Source organism: Lynx canadensis, chromosome C2, assembly GCF_007474595.2.
Source record: "Lynx canadensis isolate LIC74 chromosome C2, mLynCan4.pri.v2, whole genome shotgun sequence".
Classification (NCBI taxonomy): domain Eukaryota; kingdom Metazoa; phylum Chordata; class Mammalia; order Carnivora; family Felidae; genus Lynx; species Lynx canadensis.
In genome coordinates, this window is record NC_044311.2 from 99,199,712 (window position 1) to 99,223,525 (window position 23,814).

General features: G+C 38.1%; 1 protein-coding gene across 1 annotated transcript in view; it reads left to right on the plus strand.

The window, feature by feature from the left end:
* CFAP44 (cilia and flagella associated protein 44) overlaps positions 1-23,814 on the plus strand; it is a 157,295-nt gene that overhangs the window by 30,661 nt on the left and 102,820 nt on the right. The window contains exons 9-16 of the mRNA XM_030330062.1: positions 1,747-1,911; positions 3,852-4,007; positions 4,927-4,974; positions 5,754-5,853; positions 6,457-6,551; positions 9,665-9,874; positions 10,523-10,633; positions 15,142-15,300. Coding sequence (XP_030185922.1) covers positions 1,747-1,911; positions 3,852-4,007; positions 4,927-4,974; positions 5,754-5,853; positions 6,457-6,551; positions 9,665-9,874; positions 10,523-10,633; positions 15,142-15,300 — 1,044 coding nt within the window. The remainder of the gene's footprint in view (positions 1-1,746; positions 1,912-3,851; positions 4,008-4,926; positions 4,975-5,753; positions 5,854-6,456; positions 6,552-9,664; positions 9,875-10,522; positions 10,634-15,141; positions 15,301-23,814) is intronic.

Sequence of the window (23,814 nt, forward strand, 5' to 3'; positions counted from 1 at the left end):
TTCTCCCATTCTGTCAGTTGCCTTTTAGTTTTGCTGATGGTTTCCTTCGCTGTGCAGAAAAAAGAAGCCATTTTAAATGAGAGACACACAAAAGGAAATGTTTAGAGTTAGGAATAAATAGCTAATATTTGGAATTCTACTTAGGAGGGAGCATTTATGTTGGGAAAGAGTGGGAAACTAGGTTGAGAAATATGGTTGGGTCCTAGTGTATGAGGAGATTAACAGCCAGGCAGAACTACTATACATTGGAAGAGTAGAGTTGAAAATGAAGTTATGTTTTGATCTGGCCACAAAATGCCAAATGAGTTGGAGGAAGGAAAATCTGGAGTCAAGGAGATGAGCTAAGAAGGAAGATATTACTTTCATTTCATTTTTCAGGACAAATGGAAAAAGAAAGCTAGACATGAGTGACATTTCAGAAGGGAAAGTCTTCCAGGTATCCGTGGCTTTGGGTGGTTTTGTCACTGGACAGAAGAAAGCAAGTCGAGATAAAGATTATCCAAAGTTAGCTGAGGTTTAATAATAGGTAAACCAGGTAGAATGGATAAGATTAGTAGACTGGGGATGTAGAAAAGATGGAGTAAATTACTTGGCATGAAGGAAATGGGGTGCAGAATGCTGGAGCAGGCAGGCAAGAATTAGATCCGAGTTTCCCCAAAGGTGTTTCATGGAACATTAGTCTGCACAGAATCTCTGTAAAAATAAGACTTTCCTGGTCAAATTCCTTTGTATCTAGAAATTTCTTTCAGTGATCTATATTAAAGTTTCCAGGGGATCCTAAAGAAAAGAAAGTTGTCTGATTTTGTTTATCCAAGCATATGTCTTCTGAGTTAATGTTAGAAGAGGAGCTTTTGAGCCAAGGTTCCTGGGTGAAAATCCTGATTCCTATTGGTATTTTGTGCAAGCCACTTAACTGTTCTGTTCAGTTTTTTTCTTTATAAAATGGGAATAATAATAGTTAGGACTCCTATTGATCCATATGATTCCCTTGTGTGAATGAGGAAAACTATGTTTTCTGGGAAAATAAAGTGGCCAACCTGCATAACTGTACATGGTACCCTCAATAAATATACCTAGTTCATATGAGGTTTTAAGATTAATGTATGTAAAGTGCTCAAGTATCACTTGGCACAGAATCGATACTTAATTAGTATGACTTATTATGTAATACCAGTTAAAATTCCTAAGAACTAGTGTTTGGCGGTACATACTTGGATGTGCTTGATTAAATGGATTAATAGGAACTGGTTCCAGATGATTGTTCTTGTTTGAAATTGGATATTATTATGCTATAATCTTCTGAGTTCAGTAATTTTTCTGAGTTCACAGTTTAAAAAACTTGTAACATTTGATATTATCACTCTTAAAAAGTAGAAACTCGTCTATCAAGAGGTTAAAAATGTCTCTAATTTTTGACTCCGTAATTCCACTCCTGGATTAGGCCCTTAAGAGCTAGGCAAAGAAGGCTATTTCAGATATATTTGAAAAATTACCAGCAACTTAGAGCGTAATCACAGTGATGTAACACTGTGCATAATGCTAGGAGGAAACCCATCACAATGTGATTAGTGCTTGTTTTTGAAGTAGTGAATTTTCATTTCTACATTTTCTTATTTTTCTATACTTTGCTTCTCTTGATTATGTAAGTACAAAATCTTTAAAAATAAATCCCACCTGAATGTGAGGCATAAATATCCACTTTTGTCTGTTTTAATGCACATTCCTCCCTTTCTGCATCCCTGCCAGGTGCTCTCAGGGTCAGAGTGGGGCAACATGCTGGTGTGGGAAGGCGGCCTCATCAAAGTTGAGCTTTGTCGAGCTGCAAGAAAGTCTTGTCATCAGGGTCCCATTAACCAGATAGTGCTGGATGAGGGTGAAGTCATCACTATCGGGGCAGATGGATGTATTAGGGTAAGTTTTCTTGACGCTTGGTCAGGAGGGCCCACATCAAAGACTTACAGATCGCCCTACTGGTGTTATCAGATTTTTACTTCTCACAAAGGTCACTTTATAAAGGACATCAGTGGTCATTTACTCCTACGGCCAGCGCATTTAAAATCATACTTTCCTTGTGGTAAATATTTAAATTCTAGTCAAAATTAATTTATAGCATCTTAGCAGTGAAATTTTCTGAGGGGACCTTTTGTTATTTTGATTCTCTGATTGAAATAGTAGTTTGGGAAAATGAAAACCTATTTTAGCAGACTATAAACAGTGGACACAGGTGTCCTTTCAAAACACGCAGTGTGAATGGGTCATGTTTTAGGGATGAAAGTACCAAACATTCTTATTTTTGACTGAGGTTACTAACTAGAAATACACTCAAAAGTGAGCTGATAGGGTTTGCCTGTGGATACTACACTCTCTTTTCTCTTTACACTGGTGAACTCACTTGTCCTCCCCTGTGGACACTATCTTGCCCATGGTGTGGGCTAAGCTGGAACATTGCTCCAGCATCTAAGTCCCACTAGTAGTTATCAGACCACTTCTCCCACCCACCCATGTATATGGACCCTGCTGTTGCTGGCAAACCTGGAGGCTTATGATTTGCCCTGTGGTCCTTTTGGCACATATTCCTACTGGTGCCTTTCCAAGAAAGTGGTAGTATTCTCTGGACTTTCCTTAGGAAGTATTATTTTCAGAAGTAAGACTGTATTTTAGAAAATAATCTCGTCACCCTGTTGACATATATTGAGATTACAACGTCTAGCTATATCTCTCCCAGTCTGTCTTCTTACCATTGGCTTTTTGAACCCAAGTATAAATTTTTGCGTTTACCATATTAAATTTAATTTTGTTAGATTTTACTAATTGCTCTGGAAATTTTTATGTCCTTTCTTTTGTCATATAGCGTATTTACTGTCCATCTAAGATATAGGTCACCCCAAAATGTCAAAATACCAACTGAAGGGAAATCTCAAGATTAAAGAAATTAAATACTTCACAGATGGTCCTTTAATGAACACCACTAATTTCTAAACTGGCTTCCTTTTTAAATGTCACCCTAATCTCTTTAGTCTTTTATAGTAAATCTCTACCTCTAACCCTTTGGGAAAAACCTAGCCCAACTCCCAGGAGTCCATTTGACCTGTGGATCTGGGTCTCTCCCCTGTGGGGCTAGTCTATGGGACAGCACCAGTCCTCCCTGAAGTTACTTTCCCTAAGGCTGAGTTATTGAGTATGGGTTAATGGGGTGGAGTGTGTCAACAGATCCATCCAGGGTGGGCTCTGGGACTTTGTGCAGGAAGTCCTTCTCAATCTCTCTGCTGTGTGAGGTGAAACTGCTCCCTCATGCTTTCCATAGTGTTCTGTTGTCTGTCCCAGAACAGCAATCCTTACCTGAATAGTACAGTCTAAATCAATGGTGAAAAACACTTTCTCATGACAACCTCATCTACACACCTTTTCTCTGCTTGTAATGAGGATTGAGTATGGATCATGAAGTCTATTTCCCCTTTCCAGAGGCCCACTGGTAAAATCAAAACAGGGCTCATTACAGTGTCTTGCCAAATAACCAAACCATTTACTCCAAATGGCCACTTTACATGCAGAAAGACCTGATAGACCCCTTGACATCAAGTTTACTCTGGGCTAATTAGAATTTTTATTCAGGCTGAGTTTTCTCACTAAGCTCCATCCATACAAAGGAAATGATCATAATTTATTATCCTCCAGTTGGAACCAATATCCCAGGGGTTGAGTTTTGGCTGGTGTTGTCATTACCCCTACTCACTAATTTGCATGCAACAAGAAGAAATGACTTTTGAAAAAAAAAAAGTCAGAGCCTTTTCTTACAGAAAATGTAAATTCAGAAACTGCTGATTGATTGAAATATTTTCTTATTTTATAAGATCTGGGATTTTGAGACCATAGATACTGCTGACACTATAGACGAGACTGGATTGTTAGAGATCGAGCCCATTAATGAGCTTCAAGTAGGCAAGAATGTCACACTCTTCTCTATGATAAAGATGAGCGACATGGGAAATAACATTTGGTTGGCTCAAGTAAGTTGCATTCTTCCCTCTTGGGTCTTTAAAGTTACCTGCACATGAAATTAAAGTAGTAACAATTTATTGCCACTGTGTTACTAAGTCCATTTTACTATTAAAACTACTATTGATATATCCTTAATTTTGGTATTTGCTGCCCTACAAGCAATTCTCTACAACCGCATTGGAGATGTAGGATTCATTATAGCCACTGGTAAATCTGCCCAGTTTGGCCTGCACCCATGACTTCCATCTGCTATAGAGAAACCTACACCCATCTCTGCCCTATTCTACTCAAGCACCACAGTAGTAGCTAGGGTCTTTCTATTAATTCGCTTCCATCCACTCCTGGAGCACAACAAAACCATTCAAACACTCACACTATACCTAGGAGCTCTCACAACCCTATTTACAGCAAACTGTGCTTTAACACAAAATGATATTAAAGAAATCGTTGCCTTTTCTATCTGAAGTCAATTGGGACTTCTACACAGAAAACCACTTAGCATTCTTATTATATTAAACTATTTGTAATACGAAAATGCTTCATTTATTGTGTGTTCTAAGATATATAGAAGTTGCTTTTGTTAAATTTCAATCACAGTTTATTTTTTATAAATGCTTATTTTTGAGAGCTAGAGAGTGGGGAGGGGCAGAGAGAGAGGGGGACAGAGGATCAAAAGCACTCACAGGAGCAAGCCCAATGTGAGGCCTGAACTCCCCAACCTTGAGACCTGAACTCACCCAACCTGAGGTGAAGTCGGATGCTCAGCTGACTGAGTCACCCAGGCGCCCTCAATCACACTTTAAAATATCTGTAAACTTTTGGTATTACTGTTTGTCCTTTATTTTAACTAGATCACAGGAAGAAAATTTCTTTTTATTTGATAAAAGTTCAAAATGATAAACTATTGTTATGTATTTAATTTTTTAGGATGCCAATGGAGCCATATGGAAGCTTGACCTTAGTTTTTCAAATATTGTAAGTTGCCTATTTTTCTTTTTTCCTAATTCTTATAATAACAATCTGTTATTCTTCTTTAAAAGATACTTTATCTTTCTCCATATTTGATCATTGTTCCCATCAAAAACTTGTCCAACATGTCCTGGTCCTGAGAATTTATTATCTCTCTCTCTGATTTTATAAAAAAGAAAAGGAGGTATCTCCTAGCAAAATCCACCAGAAAAGTGGCAATTGACAATGCCTAACGTTATCAAGTGCTTTACAGTTGTCATAAACTTATGGCATTTTCATTTATATGATCTTCTGTAACCCTCACAGTTACCCTCATGAGCAGGTAGGCTTTTGCTATTACCTCATTTTACTGGTGAAGAAATGGAAAGCCTGCAAGTACAATTCCAATACTTGCTTTTCCTAATTCCAAGAGTCCAGCACTCTTTCTAACTTATGCTTTTAAAAATTTCTATTCAGATAAAATCACACGTGTGTTATAGGGTTATATATATAAATCTATTATTTTTTTAATGTTTATTTTAGAGAGAGACAGAGTGTGAGTAGGGGAGGGGTAGAGAGAGAGGGAGACACAGAATCCGAAGCAGGCTCCAGGCTCCGAGCTGTCAGCACAGTGATGGACACAGGGCTCGGACCCACGAACCATGAGATCATGACCTGAGCCGAAGTCGGACGCTTAATCGACTGAGCCACCCAGACGCCCCAACTATGTATATATTTTTTAAAACTTGACCTTAATTTGATGTTAACTTATCTTTGAGATCTGATAGGGTCTCTTTTATTATCAGACCCAAGATCCAGACTGCCTCTTCTCCTTCCATTCTGGAGCTATCGAAGCCTTGGCAGTCTCTCCTCTCACTTATCTCATGGCCACTACTGCCTTGGACTGTAAGTAGAACTCTAAATGAAAATATAGCTGGCCTTTTTTGTTTTGTTTTCCACATAAAATTTTCTATGTGTTTGATGAAAAGCACTTGACAGTTTTTCCAAAAGGAAGCCTCTTGCTGCAAGAGAGGTGAGTTTTTACGTAAGGGAGAGAAACTGAAGTGCAGCAGCCTTGGTTATTGTGAGAGATTAAGGGCACAGTAAGTTGCTCAAGAAGATGCTATTCATTTTGGCATTATCCACATTTGTGCTTTTCCTATTTATTTTTCACCTTCTTTCTTTCTTTCTTTCTTCCTGATGTATGGTGAATCTATGTGGGCTGTGCAAGGTGAACTTGACCAGTAGTTGTTTTCTTTATTATCCATGCTTGCAAATTACCTGGTTGAGGATATACATGTAAAATTTTGACTGAAGAAAGCCTATTAGATTATTGGTTGATTGAACTATTTGTGAAATTTCTTGTTATAATGCTCAACATGTAAAGGAAGCCAAGGTTATTTCAAAATATATATATATATATATATATATATATATATATATATATATATATATATATATATATATAATATATATAAATTTATTTCTTTTAAAACTGGTTTTCTATAGGCTCTGTTCGAATCTATGATTTTGCTGGCAAAACTCCTTTGGCTCAGATGAGATTCAAACAAGGAGGTACTGCCCTCACCTGGGTACCCCGACTGGTGAGTTTATTATGATGATCTTCTACTAAGATCTATTGGTAAATATGGCCTATCAGTGCTATTTCTTGGAAATCTATTTTATACCCTGGGTTTTAGAGGAAAATAAAAATTTTAACTTTATTCACTCATAATGCGGATCTAGTTCAGATCTAGTGACAGAGATCATATCATGACCTTGCTTTTGTGGTTATGGTCCTGTTTTAATAAAAATCTATTTTTATGCCACCTGCAGGTTAGTAATTACTCCATGTTACAAAATTATTGCCCAACAGAACTTTGGGTATCTATCCTCTATCAGACGCTGATTTCATTCATTCTAGTTATATTCCTGGTGTGCCTGCAGTGTGCTGGGGCTTGTTCTAGCTTCTGGGAATGTAACAGGGAACAGAAAGACAAAAATACTTGCCCTCATACACCTTACACTTTAGTGGGAGGGAGGAGGCAGAAATGGACAATACAGAAAAATAAGTAACATACGTGATAATGATAAGAGCTATGAAGAAAATTAGGCAGAGGTAGAGAGTTGTTCTTTATCCATTACAATGTAATAAACTACCGTAAAATGTAGTGGCATAAAACAGCAAACATTTTATTTTGCTCACATTTTCTCTGGATTGGGAAATCACGGTACCTGGGGGCTGGAATCACGTAAAGTCTTCTTTATCACAAGCCTGGCATCTGGGCTGAAGGCTAGGCTAAGCTGGGCGCTCAACAGGAGTGCCTGCTTAATGGCTTCTCCTTGTGGCTTGGGCTTTACCACAGCAGGGTGGCCTCAGGACAGCCACATACTTCTTACATGACAGCTAATGACTCCGAGATCTAGTGTTTCAACAAAAGGCCGAAGCTGCTGGCCTTCTATGACCAGTCTCGGAAGTCACATAATGTCATTTATACCATACTCACTTGAGTGAAGCTGTCACAAGCCCCACCCAGATTCAAGGAGGGGATTTCTCCATGGGAGGCATGTCAAAGAATTTGCAGCTATTTTTCAAAATATCATGGGAGTATTTGGGGAATGTTTTATCTTTACTGTTTTGGGTTGAAGTCAAAGAGAAAATGTTTCGGGACCAAAATAAATGTGGACATGGCTAGAATGGAGGAGAATTTAGTGATAGAATCAAGACCAGAAAGACAACTCAGGCCAGGGAATAGAAGCAGAACAATGATGAGGTTTAGAACAAGTAGAAACCACAGAGTATTTGTCTTACCAAACCTGGCTCACTCTATTCCATTTCATTTACACTCTTACCTGAAGTATTTAAAATACAGCTATATAATTAAATAATTTATCAGATGGTCATTCGATGCCCATAGAATGTTTCCCTTTTTTAGTCTCATATCCAAGTAGTGATCATTGGATATCATGCTGGAATTGAAATGCCTTTTCTCTATGCCCTCTCGCTTCTCTAGAAAACTGTCTTTATGACTCAGCTTAGGTCAAACATCATCTCCTCTGCATAGCCCTCTGTGACCCTATCTTCTAGTAGAGCTAGGTACTACTTCCTCTGATTTTTTTTTTAAAGCACTGCTTATATACCAATTTTATGATACTTATCATATCACAATGTACTAAGATAAACTGCTTTATTGTATCTTTCCCACCAGACTGTTCTTCACGGTGACAACCACACTTTATTCTTCTTTGAACCTCCAGTACCTCTATAGTACATTTAGACACACAGTATATGTTTATTGAATGAACAACATTCAAGGAATTGGATGGAGTACAGTTTTCTTATTACCAAGATTCTCATAACTGCCTGGCCTCAGGGATGATCGCTCTGCTCTAAAGAACAGCAGGGCTCTTGCCTTTCTCCTGAATGCCTTCCAAGATAGCAGATTTAGTATATTCAGACGTTGCTAGATTTCTGTCTCCAGCCCATACTTCTTGGAGCTGCAGACCATGTGCCATCCTCATTTTGAGTTTCCCAGGGGACCTCAATCCCAACGTGTCCAAGACTAGATTCATGATACTCTGTTGGCCTCCCCCCAACCCTCCTCCAAAACAATAATGGCAGCAACAAACCACACACACACACACACACACGTGCTTGGCTTCCTCCTAGTGTTACCTAACTCAGTAAATGTCTCAGTAATCCCTCTGTCCTCCTCCCCCATATTCAGTTGTCACCAAATAGGACCATTATAACTCTCTCTAAACTATGCCCATATCCCTCCTCTCTGCAATGACACCTCAAACCCAGTGATCATAATCACTCTCCTGGAGTAAGGTAGCCATCTCTTCAAAGGTCTCCAAAGGTCTTCCTGCATCCTATCTAGGCCATCTCGGTTCTGTTTTGCACAATGCATCTAGGATGACTTTTCTGAAATATCAAGTCTGGTCACATCACCTCCCTTACCCACACATACCCAAGCCCCCAACTAAAAACCTTTTAATGGCTTCCCACTGCTCTTGGGATGAAGACTATCCTTATAAGCTACTTTTTGACCTGGTGCTTGCTTATCCCCCTCTCTGGCCTGTTGTGGAAGCCCTGTTCCCTCACTCAGTCTGCTGTAGTCAAACTAACTTTTTCCTGAGTTACGTTCTTTCCTGCTACATGACCTTTCCACAAGCTATGTCTTCTCCCAGGAGTGTTTCTCCCACCTCCCTAGACTTAGTTAATTTCTGGGCATCTTTCTGATCTCCGCTCCACCATCTCTTCTTTAAAGAAGTCCTCAGTCTAGGTCAGCTTTCTTTGTTATATGCTCTCCAAGATCATTTCTTTCCTTTAGTGTTTATTTCTGTTCAGAATTTAACACTCATCTGTGTGATTAACATCTGTCCTCCCGCTAGATCCTAAATTCTGTGAAACCAGGGACAAACTGTTCATGCGCTCCCTTGGGTGGCTGGTGATAGGTGCCTGGCATGTGGTAGAAGGATGCGCCGCCAACGTTTGCTCCAGTGCTTGAATTGCCATTATTTACCTGTCTCACGATCAGCAATGATAAGGAGCTGTTCTAAAATAGAGGTTACCAGAAAGTGATATAAGGAATTAGCAGTGAACAGTCAATATTAAATTACTTAGCTGAATAAAATACAAAGTTATCTGTTATGTAGCACAACTTTCTGAATCAACTAATTTCACATTTGTTGCATTTAATTTTTATCCAAGGTAAGCTACACTGGAGCACAGATTATCGTAGGATTCGAAGATGGAGTTGTTCGAATTCTTGAACTTTATGATCCAAAAGGTCTCACAGTTTTTGCAGGACGGAAGAAAATTTCAGATGCAGATATTAATTTGAAACAGGTTTTCAAGCCCCATACTGCTCGTGTCACTGCCTTAGCTTATGAACGTGATGGAGAAATTCTAGCTACAGGGGTAAGTGGTAGATTTCCTTTTGTTTCCTATTGAGCTTTCATGGTTCAACTTGTCTTATCAGTCTTCCTACTTGATCTAACGTATTTGCTGAGGTACACTTCTTTTTTTCTTTTTGCTGACGTGCACTTTTGAGAAAAACGCAGTTTGCTTTCTTTGTGTTCATATTCTTTCAGTGTAGTCAGTGCATGACATTTCAAAATTTTCTTGCAGATTGAGTTCTAATGCTTATTTTAAATGAATGGAAAATTTCAACTGGGAATTATGATCAGTGTTTTATACAGAATCAATATTCTATCATATAGGTATGTTCATATATAAAATTGCCATAAGCGAAGAGAATATGTAAATTTTTCATGCGTTGATAGGGGAGCATATGCTTTGTGGAACTTTTGGTGAGTTAATCTATGTACAGGTACGGTGATTGTTTTTTTCAGAAAGATATTGGAACACTTGGTTTGTCAGACATTTTCATGGGGGACATGAAGCAAATACTTGAAATGTGAATTTTCCCAGCATAGTCTGGGATCTATGATTATCATAGGTATAAATATACAGTGGGTATACTCTAACTATTAAATGCTACTCTATACTCTGTGGGATATATTTCAAAAAGAATACATATCTGATGGGTATTTCTCTTTTTCTTAGAGTAGAGATCAAACTGTCTTCTTCTTCGAGGTAGAAAAGGATTATAAGCCAATCGGTTATATTACTACTCCTGGACCTGTTTGCCAGTTAGTATGGTCTTCGGTTTCCCATGTGAGTAATTATTATTTGTCTTCATGCTTCAATCTAAATTACCGCATAATGAAGTGATCTGGAAGATAGAGAATAGCAGGTAGAATGATTAGTCCCACTCCTGGGTCCTGCAGTGAGGGGTCAGGAATGCTTCTTAGCTTGGCTAGTAGCGTATCACTGAGGAGCCCAATGTCCTACTCACTATCTCCTCTCTCTTCCATGCTCTAATTAATTGGTCATGATCCACTCTGAGAACATTGAGGTCTATCAGGCTTTGCTTTAGTAACAATGGTGACTCTACTGAGATACATATGTTGTAATGTGTTGGCTTGGATCTGTCAGTCCTTTTGACATTCAGAAGTTCACTTCAAAGGTCTGAATGTACTTGCCCTCATCTTTATCTCTTTACTTGTCTTCTACCCCCCTTCTACCTCCATTTTGTCTTCTAATCTTCCATTGACTCTTTCCTAACATCAGCTGGTGATTAGGTATTAACTATTGATCTTATTTAATGCCTCTAATTTCCCTAAGTTCAAGCATAGGATAATTCAGTTGTCTAAATATCGATTGTCTAAACCAGGTGCTGTACTGGGTTCTAGGATAATAATAGTGATGAACTGGGGTGCCTGGGTGGCTCAGTCGGTTGAGCTTCTGACTTCAGCTCAGGTCATGATTTCATGGTTCATGGGTTTGAGCCCCACATTAGGCTCTGTGCTGACAGCTGAGAGCCTGGAGCCTGCTTTGGATTCTGTGTTTCCCTCTCTCGCTGCCCTCCCCTGCTCATACTCTGTCTCTCTATCAAAAATAAATAAACATTAAAAAAAATTAAAAAAAATAGTGATGAACTGCATGGAGGTGTTCTCAGGATTATTGAAGTAACATGTGTAGCCTACTTTAAACTCTTCTAAAGACAAGGGCTATAACAATATAGTGGTATATAGAAAAAACTTTTTTCTAAGTTAACATACTCATTGTTTTCATCTTTGCTAGGCACTGATGTATTCAATAAGCAGTATAAAACAATCTCTTCTGAAAGGGAAAAAATGCACCTATTTAAGAAGTTAAATAACTATCACAGAACAATACAAAGTTTTACAAGGGAATTGGTGACTAAAATGTCAGTGGTATAGACAATATGTGCTCTGAATATAGAGCAGGGAAATGTCAAGAAGGGGATAAGTTAACATAACTTATTTTGTACTATTTTACCTTAATTTTGAGGAATTGGTAGGATGTGGGCATTTGGAGAGAAGGTAAGTGCAGATGGTTTAGGTGAAGGAAACAAAAGCTGCCAAGGGAGCTCTGTGTTAAAGCATGAATGCAACATGTGGTATTATGTACACCCTTTAATCATTTCCCTTAGATTCAAAGTAAAAAATCCAAAAAAGTTAGGAATGGTGGGTGGGAAGATGGTGGGTGTGACTATAGAGGGGCCTCTTGAGGAAGATCTTTATGGTGATGGGATAGTTTTGCATCTTGATTGTGGTGAATGGTTACACAAATCTACATCTATAAAATGACCTAGAACTCTACACACATTCTATATTAATGTCAATTTCCTGGTTTCCATATTGTTGCCTAAGAAGTCACCAATGGGGAAAACTGGGTGAAGGATACATGGTTCCTCTCTGTACTATCTTTGCAACTTCTTGTGAATCAAAAATTATTTTAAAATAAGCTAAAAATTTTTTTTAATAGGCATGAGATGAAACCCCCCCAACATAATTCAAAAGTTATTTCAGGCAGTGCTGCCAATTGGTGCTTGTATTTCTAATATTATTTGGGAATTACTAATGTCAAAGAAAATTACCCTCATTTCACAATATATACATGTATCAAACCATCTATCGTTATATTTCAATAGAGATGTGGAAAAAGGTAAATGACCATACATAGCTGATACCCTGCATACTTTAGTTGTCTAAATTGCCATAGATGTTAGCTTCTACTAGCTCTCGATGGTCAGACCTCCTGCCTTCCTGAATGCATTAAACTTCTGCCCATTATTTATAATTTGTGTTTCCAATAAGGAAACGTGCACAGAGAATCATTTGGCCTGCCGTGGTCACTACCATGATCACTTTGGGCAGATGAGAGGCAGATGGGACAACTGGGCAGCTGTGTTCCAGACATGTGACCAGGGCATGAAATACTATGTGGACGAGAGCTATGTATGAGGTAGAATTGACAGAATTTGGTGATCTTTTCAATTTTTGGGGGTAATTTTGAAGTATCTAAATGAAACTCCTTAGTTTCTCTAAGACATGTTCTTTTGCCTACATTATTCTGGGGCCACTGTTCTCTGTTGCTGAAACCAGAAAATCTTGAGAATCATTCCAGTCTCTTCCTTACCTCTAACCACTCTGCCCTTCAGTGGTTCACTAAGCTTCTTTGATTATGCATCCTAAACATCCCTGCCTTCTCTTCGATATCCTAGATGTAAACATAATACTGTAGGTAAAAGTAAATAGCATTCAAATAAATGAAAGTGAAGTGAAAACTAATGGACCGTTTGGAAGAAATGAACAAACCCTGTTCCCATGCAGTTTAGAGGTGTAAATGCTTTATGGCAAAGGCCCAGCAGAACATCCGGCTCACTTTCCTGCATTTCCCGTTTCGCTGGAATCCTGTCCTCTCAAGTCCTAATTTGTTGGAGTAGCTTTGAATTTCAGCTTTTGTCTCTTCATCTCTGAGAGAATCCCCAAAGCTCTAGGACACTGCCTTGTGTTTGGCTTCTAGGTCTCATGCAAACTGTTGGCAATTTGTCCTTAGGAGGCAATTGGTTCTTCCTACTATCCGACATTGATTCCTGTCTACCTCTGCATCTGCCTGCCCTCTTCCCTTTTTTATAATAGAGGTGCCCTCTTCCTTCCCACATGGAGCCAATTCTGAGTCCTGTCCTTTGGATTGTACTCTCTCCCACTTTTTTCAAGATTTCATATTACTTATTTTCTCTTTTCTGTCATATAAATTTAGCCTCACCCGTTTACTGGATCATTTCCATCAGCATTTAAATATATTCAAGTATCTCCCATGGGAAAAAAAAATTGCTTGACCTCCTGTTCTCCTCTAGCTGCTGTGCCATCTTTCTCCTTCTGACTTTTCTAAGAGGATTAATTATTCCTATTGACTTTTGCTAGTATCTACTCTCATCATTCTACCAAATCAGCTCCTGTGAAGACACCAGTGATATGCATCCATTTAACATTTTCCATTCTTATCTTTCTTGACCTCTTAGCCTCATTTGAATCTGTTGACCCTTACTTTCTCTTTTAAATACCACTTCCCTTTGGCTTTTGTGACCTTATGCTCTCCTAGTTCCCTCGTCTACATCTTGTCATTCCTTTTCAGTCTCCCTCACCCAATTCCTAAGTATTGTTTCCCTAAGGCTCTGTCCTGATCTCTCTTCTCATTCCCAAGCCCATAAATTCCTTAAAACCCCAGATGTGCCACTGGATATTTGCAGATGGTATATCCTTTGTATAGCACACCCTTCAAACCTACCCACAACTTACTATGTAATTGTCTTCTACTCCTCCTTCACCTTGAAGCTTAGATACCACCTTCTCGGGAAGCCTTACACAGCCTCCTTTATTCTGGTGGCGCTCCTGCAACACTTGTTGCAGTTACAATTTACATTTATTTATAGGATTTATTAAATGACAGGCCCTCTTGTTGGAGGTAAACTCCATCGTGCCAGACACTGTATTTATTTTTCTTATAATTTTACCCCTAGTGCACTACAAAATGCTAGATACATAGTCTATACATAATAATGATAGAATGACAGAGTGAATAAAAATTTTGAATAATGTGTCTATGGAGTATCAAGATGGGCCTCTGTCTCCCCCCCACCCCGTTCTTCCCCCACTTGCACTCTCCCTCCCTCTCTCTCAACAATAAATAGGCATTAAAAAAAAGATGGGGATTTCCCATACATGGTTAAATATGTGATTTTTGAGCTCAAGGGAGAGGTCTGGCCTAGAGAGATAGATTCACTCAGAATTTAATTGTGCATGAATGGTAATGAAGCTTTGGGTTGCCTATAAGATTTCCCAGGGAATGTTTATGGAGTGAGAGGAGAAGAGGGTAGAGGACAAAAACCTTGGGAATGTCCACAATTAATGAACTTGGGCAGATGGAGGATGATCCATCAAAGGAGGCTGAGACTGTATGTGCCATCCACACACTGCATGTTTCCCTTGGCACTCCTAATTTCAAAATTCTGCCCTTTGGGCAAACATATTTTGCAACTGCATTTTTGGCTCAGAAAATGTGTTATGGCATCTATAAGGGAAACAAATATAAATCTAATTTTAACAGCTTATTAATAGTAATATAATCGATATTAATAACTGTACATAGTGATTAATAAGATGATTTATTACTGAAGTGAGGAATTAAGTATTAATTTTCAAAAGTGTATAGTATATATAGCAATGATATTTTTCCTCGTTTATAATCTTTTTGAGCTATGCTTCTAAAAACTTGCCTAAATGTAAATGATACATTTAATCTTTCTTTTTTAGCCTGAAAGTACTTTACTGATTTTCTGTGAGAATGGCTATGTTCTTGAAACTCCATTTCCAACTATAAAGGAGGAAGAAGATCATGATGCAGTTTCCTATGAAATCAAAGACATGCACATAAAATGTTTTCATTTCTCAAGTGTCAAATCTAAGATCCTGGTATGTAAGATCCTTGAAGCATTACCTTCTAATATGTTTTGTCTTAGAATACAAAATGTCCTATAAAAGTGCTGGTGAAGTACAAAGAAGAATAAGACCTATACCCTGGCTTTAGAGAGCTTGTAAGCTGGTAGGAAACAGCTGACTGTATTAGAAGGCAGTAGTGAACAGATGTCAAAATCAAAGTGCAAAGAAAATAATTTTAGTGGTGTGCAGTGCAACAAATATGCTTTTAATGGAGAGAGAAGAGAAGATCAGAGATGACTAGATGCAGGTGACATTTAGTCACTTAGAAAATAGGAAGGATTTTGAAATACAGCATCCTGTCTTGATAAAAACCCTCAAGAAAGTAGGGATAGAAGGAGCATACCTCAAGATCATAAAAGCCATATATGAACGACCCAACACTGATACCATCCTCAATGGGGAAAAACTGAAAGCTTTCCCCCTAAGGTCAGGAACAAGACAGGGATGTCCGCTCTCATCACTGTTATTCAACATAGTATTGGAAGTCTTAGCCTCTGCAATCAAACAACACAAAGAAATAAAAGGCATCCAAATCGGCCAGGAGGAGGTCAAACTTTCAGTCTTTGTAGATGACATGATGACATGATACTCTATATGGAAAACCCTAAAGATTATACCAAAAAACTGCTAGAACTGATTCATGAATTCAGCAAAGTTGCAGTATATAAAATCAATGCACAGAAATCGATTGCATTCCTATACACCAACAATGAAGCGACAGAAAGAGAAATCAAGGAATCGATCCCATTTACAGTTGCACAAAAAACCATAAAATACCTAGGAATAAATCTAGCCAAAGAGGTGAAACATCTATACACTGAAAACTATAGAAAGCTTATGAAAGAAATTGAAGAAGACACACACACACACAAAATGGACAAAGATTCCATGCTGCTGGATAGGAAGAATAAATATTGTTAAAATGTTGATACTACCCAAAGAAATCTACATATTCAATGCAATCCCTGTCAAAGTAACACCAGCATTCTTCACAGAGCTAGAACAAATAATTCTAAAATTTGTATGGAACCAGAAAAGATGTCAAATAGCCAAAGCGATTTGAAAAAGAAAACCAAAGCAGGGGGCATCACAATCCCAGACTTGAAGCTATATTACAAAGCTGTAATCATCAAGACAGTATGGTACTGGCACAAGAACAGACACTCAGATCAATGGAACAGAATAGGGAACCCAGAAATGGACCCACAAATGTATGACCAACTAATCTTTGACAAGGCAGGAAAGAATATCCAATGGAATAAAGACAGTCTCTTCAGCAAGTGGTGCTGGGAAAACTGGACAGTGACATGCAGAAGAATGAACCTGGACCACTTTCTTACACCATACACAAAAATAAACCCAAAATGGATGACTTCAATGTAAGACAGGAAGCCATCAAAATCCTCGAGGAGAAAGCAGGCAAAAACCTCTTTGATCTTGCCCACAGCAACTTCTTACTCAACATGTCTCCAGAGGCAAGGGAAACAAAAGCAAAAATGAACTACTGGAACCTCATCAAAATAAAAAGCTTCTGCACAGTGAAGGAAACAATCAGCAAAACTAAAAGGCAACTGATGGAATGGGAGAAGATATTTGCAAATGACATGTCCGATAAAGGGTTAGTATCCAAAATCTATAAAGAACTTATCAAACTCAACACCCAAAAAACAAAGAATCCAGTGAAGAAATGGGCAAAAGACATGAATAGACACTTCTCCAAAAAAGACATCCAGAAGGCCAACCGACACATGAAAAAATGTTCAACATCACTCATCACCAGGGAAATACAAATCAAAACCACCATGAGATACTACCTTATACCTGTCAGAATGGCTAACATTAACAACTCAGGCAACAACAAATGTTGGCAAGGATGTGGAGAAAGAGGACCTCTTTAGCATTGTTGATGACAATGCAAGCTGGTGCAGCCACTCTGGAAAACAGTATGGAGGGTCCTCAAAAAACTAAAAATAGAACTACCCTATGACCCAGAAATTGCACTACTAGGCATTTATCCACGGGGTACAGATGTGCTGTTTCAAAGGGACACATGCACCCCCATGTTTATAGCAGCACTATCAACAATAGCCAAAGTATGGAAAGAGCCCAAATGTCCATCAATGGATGAATGGATAAAGAAGATGTGGTGTGTATGTATATATATATATATATATATATATATATATATATATATATACATAGTAATACTCCATTGTGTGTGTATATATATATATATATACACACACACAATGGAGTATTACTCGGCAATTAAAAAGAATGAAATCTTGCCATTTGCAATGACGTGGGCAGAACTGGAGGGTATTATGCTAAGTGAAATTAGCCAGTCAGAGAAAGACACAAAAATCATATGACTTCACTCATATGAAGACTTAGGGAGACAAAACAGATGAACATAAGGGAAGGGAAACAAAAATAATATAAAAACAGGGAGGGGGACAAAACAGAAGAGACATAAATATGGAGAACAAACTGAGGATTACTGGAGGGGTTGTGGGAGGGGGGATGGGCTAAATGGGCAAGGGGCACTAAGGAATCTACTCCTGAAATCATTGTTGCACTCTATGGTAAGTAATTTGCATGTAAATTTTTTTAAAAAGTTGTAATAAAAAAGTACGAAGGATTTTGAGAGGATGAAAATGGAGAGGAAGGCAGTAAGAGCTGGAATAACATCCTGAGGGAAGGCAGAATTGTAAGAATTTGTAGTGCTTTCGGAAAATGAAGAATGGAATTGCAACAGAGGGATGCATTATGTGGGAGGGATGTGGCAGGAATCTGTGAGTTGCGCATGGGCTCCTTAAATACCAGCCAAGATGTTTCAGTGCAATTCTAGACCATTGAGATCCATTGTGAGTTTTTTTCCTCCCTATTCTCTGAAGAAATTTGAAATTATTTGACTAGTTGACATAGGTGACATCAGTTTCAGGTATGCAACATAGTGATTTAGCAAATCTATACATTATGCTCTGCTCAGCACAAGTGTGGCTACCATCTGTCACCATAGTTGTTATGATACCACTGACTATATTCCCTGTGCTGTACATTTTGTCCCCGTGATTTATTCATTACATAACTTCAAGCCTGTACCTCCCACTCCCCTTTACCCATTTTGCCCATTGTTCTGCCCCTTCTCATCTGGCAACCATTAGTTTCTTCTCTGTATTTATAGGTTCGATTCTGCTTTTTGTTAGTTCTGTTTTTTAGATTCCACATATAAATCGTACGGTAATTGTCTGTCTGATTTGTTTCACTGAGTGTAATACTCTCTACGTCCATCCATGCTGTCCAAATGGCAAGATCTCTTCCTTTTAAATAGCTGAGTGATATTCCATTATATGTCTACACCCCGTCCTCTTTATTCTTTCCTCTATTAATGGACATTTGGATTGATTCCATATCATGGCTGTTGTAAATAATGCTGCAATAAACATAGGGGAGGGGCTTATGTTTTTTTGAATTAGTGTTTTTGTTTTTTTTTTGGGTAAATACCCAGGAGGAACAATTAGATCATATGATATTTCCATTTTTAATTTTTTAAGGAAGCTCTGTCCCATTTTCTGCAGTGGTCACACCAATTTACATTCCCACCAACAGTGCATGAAGGTTCCTTTCTCTTCATATCTTGCCAACACTTACTATTTTCTGTCTTTTTGATTCTAGCCATTCTGACAGCTGTAAGGTGACATCTCATTGTGGTCTATTTATTTTTGAGACAGAGAGAGAGAGAGAGAGAGAGAGAGAGAGAGAGAGAGAGACAGAGAGAACATGAGCAGGGGAGGGGCAGAGAGAGGAGACAAAATCCAAAGCAGGTTCCAGGCTCTGAGCTCTCAGCACAGAGCCTGACGCAGGGCTCAAACCCATGAACTGTGAGATCATGACCTGAGCCAAAGTCAGGCACTTAACCAACTGAGCCACCCAGGTGCCCCAAATTGTGATTTTGATTTGCATCTCACTGATGATGAGTGATGTTGAGCATCGTTTGGGTGTCTGTTGGCCATCTGGATGTCATCCTTGGAAAAATGTCTATTTGGGTCCTCTGCCCAATTTTTTATTGGATTAATTAGGGGTTTTCTTGGTGTTGGGTTGTATGAATTATATATTTTGGCTGTTAACCCCTTATCAGATGTATCATTTTCAGATATTGTCTTCCATTCACTAGGTTGCCTTTTGGTTTTATTGATGGTTTCTTTTGCTGTGCAAAAGCTTTTTATTTTGATGTAGTCCCAATAGTTTATTTTTTCTTTTACCTCCCTTGACTGAAGAGACATATCTAGAAAAATGTTGCTACAGTTGGTGTCAGAGACATTACTGCCTATGTTTTCTTCTAGAAGTTTATGGTTTTAGGTTTCATAATTTTTAATTTTTAATGAATTTATAATTCATTTTTGTGTATGGTATAATAAAGTGGTCCAGTTTTGTTTTTTTTGAGTATAGCTGTCCAGTTTTCCCAGCACAATTTGTTGAAGAGACTTTTTCCCCACTGTATATTCTTGCCTCTTTTGTCATAGATTAGTTGACCATATAAGCATGGGCTTACTTCTGGGCTCTCTGTTCTGTTCTTTTGATCTACAAGTCTATTTTTGTTCCAGTACTATTCTATTATGTTTTGATTATCACAGTTGTAATATATCATGAAATCTGGGATTGTGATACTTTCAACTTTGTTCTTCTTTCTCAAAATTGCTTTTTGCTATTTGATGTCTTCTGTGGTTCTATACAAATTTTAATATTATTTATTCTAGTTCTGTGCAAATTACCATTGGCATTTTGATAGGGATTGTGTTGAATCTGTAGATTGCTTTGGGTGTATTGGAAATTTTAGCAATGTTAATTCTTTCAATCTATGAGCATGGAATATCTTTCCATTTGTTTATATTGTCTTTAGATTCTTTTTTAATCAGTGTTTTAGAGTCAGCATACAGGTCTTTATCTCCTTGGTGAAGTTTTGTTCCTAGGTAATTTTATTCTTTTTGGTGCAATTATAAATAAAATTGTTTTCTTAACTTCTCTTACTGCTATTTTGTTCTTAAGTACACAACCAATTTCTGAGTATTAATTTTGTATCCTGCAACTTGACTGAATTTATTTATTATTTCTAAAAGTTTTTGATGAAGTCTTGAGGGTTTTCTATGTATCATATCATACTATCTGCGAATACTGACAGTTCAACTTCTTCCTTACCAGTATGGACGCCCTTAATTTCTTGTCTGAGGTGACCAGGACTTTCAGTACTATGTTGAATAAAAGTGGCAAGAGTGAACATCCTCATCTTGTTTCTGATCTTAGAGGTAAAACTCTGTTTTACCATCAAGTATGATGTTAGCATGATTTTTCATATATGACCTTTATTATGTTGAGGTATGTTCTCTCTAAACCCACTTTGTTAAGAGTTCTTATCATGAACAGATGTTGAATTTTGCCGAATGCTTTTTCTGCATCTATTGAGATGATATGATTTTTATCTTTTGTTAATGTGTATCATATTGATTGATTTTTGAATATTGAACCATTCTTGCATCTTTTTTTTCTTGCTTTTTTATTTTATTTTTTAATTTGTTTATTTTTTATAAGATATTTATTGTCAAATTGGTTTCCGTACAACACCCAGTGCTCATCCCAAAAGGTGCCCTCCTCAATACCCATCCCACACCCACCTCTCCCTCCCACCCCCCATAAACCCTGGAGCAGCAGGTTTGTTCTCAGTTTTTAAGAGTTTCTTATGTTTTGGCTCCCTCCCTCTCTAACCATTTTTTTTCCTTCCCCCTCCCCCATGGTCTTCTGGTAAGTTTCTCAGGATCCACATAAGAGTGAAAACATATGGTATCTGTCTTTCTCTGTATGACTTATTTCACTTAGCATAACACTCTCCAGTTCCATCTACGTTGCTACAAAAGGCCAGATTTCATTCTTTCTCATTGTCACATAGTATTCCATTGTGTATATAAACCACAATGTCTTTATCCGTTCGTCAGTTGATGGACATTTAGGCTCTTTCCATGATTTGGCTATTGTTGACAGTGCTGCTATAAACATTGGGGTACAAGTGCCCCTATGCATCAGTACTCCTGAATCCCTTGGGTAAATTCCTAGCAGTGCTACTGCTGGGTCATAAGGTAGGTCTATTTTTAATTTTTTGAGGAACCTCCACACTGTTCTCCAGAGTGCCTGCACCAGTTTGCATTCCCACCAACAGTGCAAGAGGGTTCCCGTTTCTCCACATCCTCACCAGCATCTATAGTCTCCTGATCTGTTCATTTTAGCCACTCTGACTGGCATGAGGTAATATCTGAGTGTGGTTTTGATTTGTATTTTCCTGATGAGGAGCGACGTTGAGCATCTTTTCATGTGCCTGTTGGCCATCCGGATGTCTTCTTTAGAGAAGTGTCTATTCATGTTTTCTGCCCATTTCTTCACTGGATTATTTGCTTTTCGAGTGTGGAGTTTGGTGAGCTCTTTATAGATTTTAGATACTAGCCCTTTGTCCGATATGTCATTTGCAAATATCTTTTCCCATTCCGTTGGTTGCCTTTTAGTTTTGTTGATTGTTTCCTTTGCAGTGAAGAAGCTTTTTATCTTCATGAGGTCCCAATAGTTCATTTTTGCTTTTAATTCCCTTGCCTTTGGGGATGTGTCAAGTAAGAAATTGCTGTGGCTGAGATCAGAGAGGTCTTTTCCTGCTTTCTTCTCTAGGGTTTTGATGGTTTCCTATCTCACATTCAGGTCCTTTATCCATTTTGAGTTTATTTTTGTGAATGCTGTGAGAAAGTGATCTAGTTTCAATTTTCTGCACGTTGCTGTCCAGTTCTCCCAGCACCATTTGTTAAAGAGACTTTTTTCCATTGAATACTCTTTCCTGCTTTGTCAAAGATTAGTTGGCCATACTTTCGTGGGTCTAGTTCTGGGGTTTCTATTCTATTCCATTGGTCTGTGTGTCTGTTTTTGTGCCAATACCATGCTGTCTTGATGATGACAGCTTTGTAGTAGAGGCTAAAGTCTGGGATTGTGATGCCTCCTGCTTTGGTCTTCTTCTTCAAAATTACTTTGGCTATTCGGGGCCTTTTGTGGTTCCATACAAATTTTAGGATTGCTTGTTCTAGCTTTGAGAAGAATGCTGGTACAATTTTGATTGGGATTGCATTGAATGTGTAGATAGCTTTGGGTAGTATTGACATTTTCACAATATTTATTCTTCCAATCCATGAGCACGGAATATTTTTCCATGTTTTTCTTTATATGTTCTTCAATTTCCTTCATAAGCTTTCTATAGTTTTCAGCATACAGATCTTTTACATCTTTGGGTTAGGTTTATTCCTAGGTATTTTTTGCTTCTTGGTGCAATTGTGAATGGGATCAGTTTCTTTATCTGTCTTTCTCTTGCTTCATTATTAGTGTATAAGAATGCAACTGATTTTTGTACATGAATTTTGTATCCTGCGACTTTGCTGAATTCATATATCAGTTCTAGCAGACTTTTGGTAGAGTTTATGGAGTTTTCCATGTATAATATCATGTCATCTGCAAAAAGTGAAAGCTTGACTTCGTCTTTGCCAATTTTGATGCCTTTGATTTCCTTTTGTTGTCTGATTGCCGATGCTAGCACTTCCAACACTATGTTAAACAACAGCGGTGAGAGTGGACATCCCTGTTGTGTTCCTGATCTCAGGGAGAAAGCTCTCAGTTTTTCCCCATTGAGGATGATATTAGCTGTGGGCTTTTCATAAATGGCTTTTATGATGTGTAAGTATGTTCCTTCTATTGTGACTTTCTCTAGGGTTTTTATTAAGAAAGGATGCTGAATTTTGTCAAAATGGTTTTTCTGCAACAATTGACAGGATCATATGGTTCTTATCTTTTACTTTATTAATGTGATGTATCACATTGATTTGCGAATGTTGAACCAGCCCTGCATCCCAGGAATGACTCCCACTTGATCATGGTGAATAATTCTTTTTATATGCTGTTGAATTCGATTTGATAGTATCTTATTGAGAATTTTTGCATCCATATTCATCAGGGTTATTGGCCTGTAGATCTCTTTTTTTACTGGGTCTCTGTCTGGTTTAGGAATCAAAGTAATGCTGGCTTCATAGAATGAGTCTGGAAGTTTTCTTTCCCTTTCTATTTTTTAGAATAGCTTGAGAAAGATAGGTATTGCCTCTGCTTTAGATGTCTGGTAGAATTCCCCAGGGAAGCCATCTGGTCCTGGACTCTTATTTGTTGGGAGATTTTTGATGATGGATTCAATTTCTTCGCTGGTTATGGGTCTGTTCAAGCTTTCTATTTCCTCCTGATTGAGTTTTGGAAGCGTGTGGGTGCTTAGGAATTTGTCCATTTCTTCCAGGTTGTCCAGTTTGTTGGCATATGATTTTTCATAGTATTCCCTGATAATTGCTTGTATCTCTGAGGGATTGGTTGTAATCATTCCATTTTCATTCATGATTTTATCTATTTGGGTCCTCTCCCTTTTCT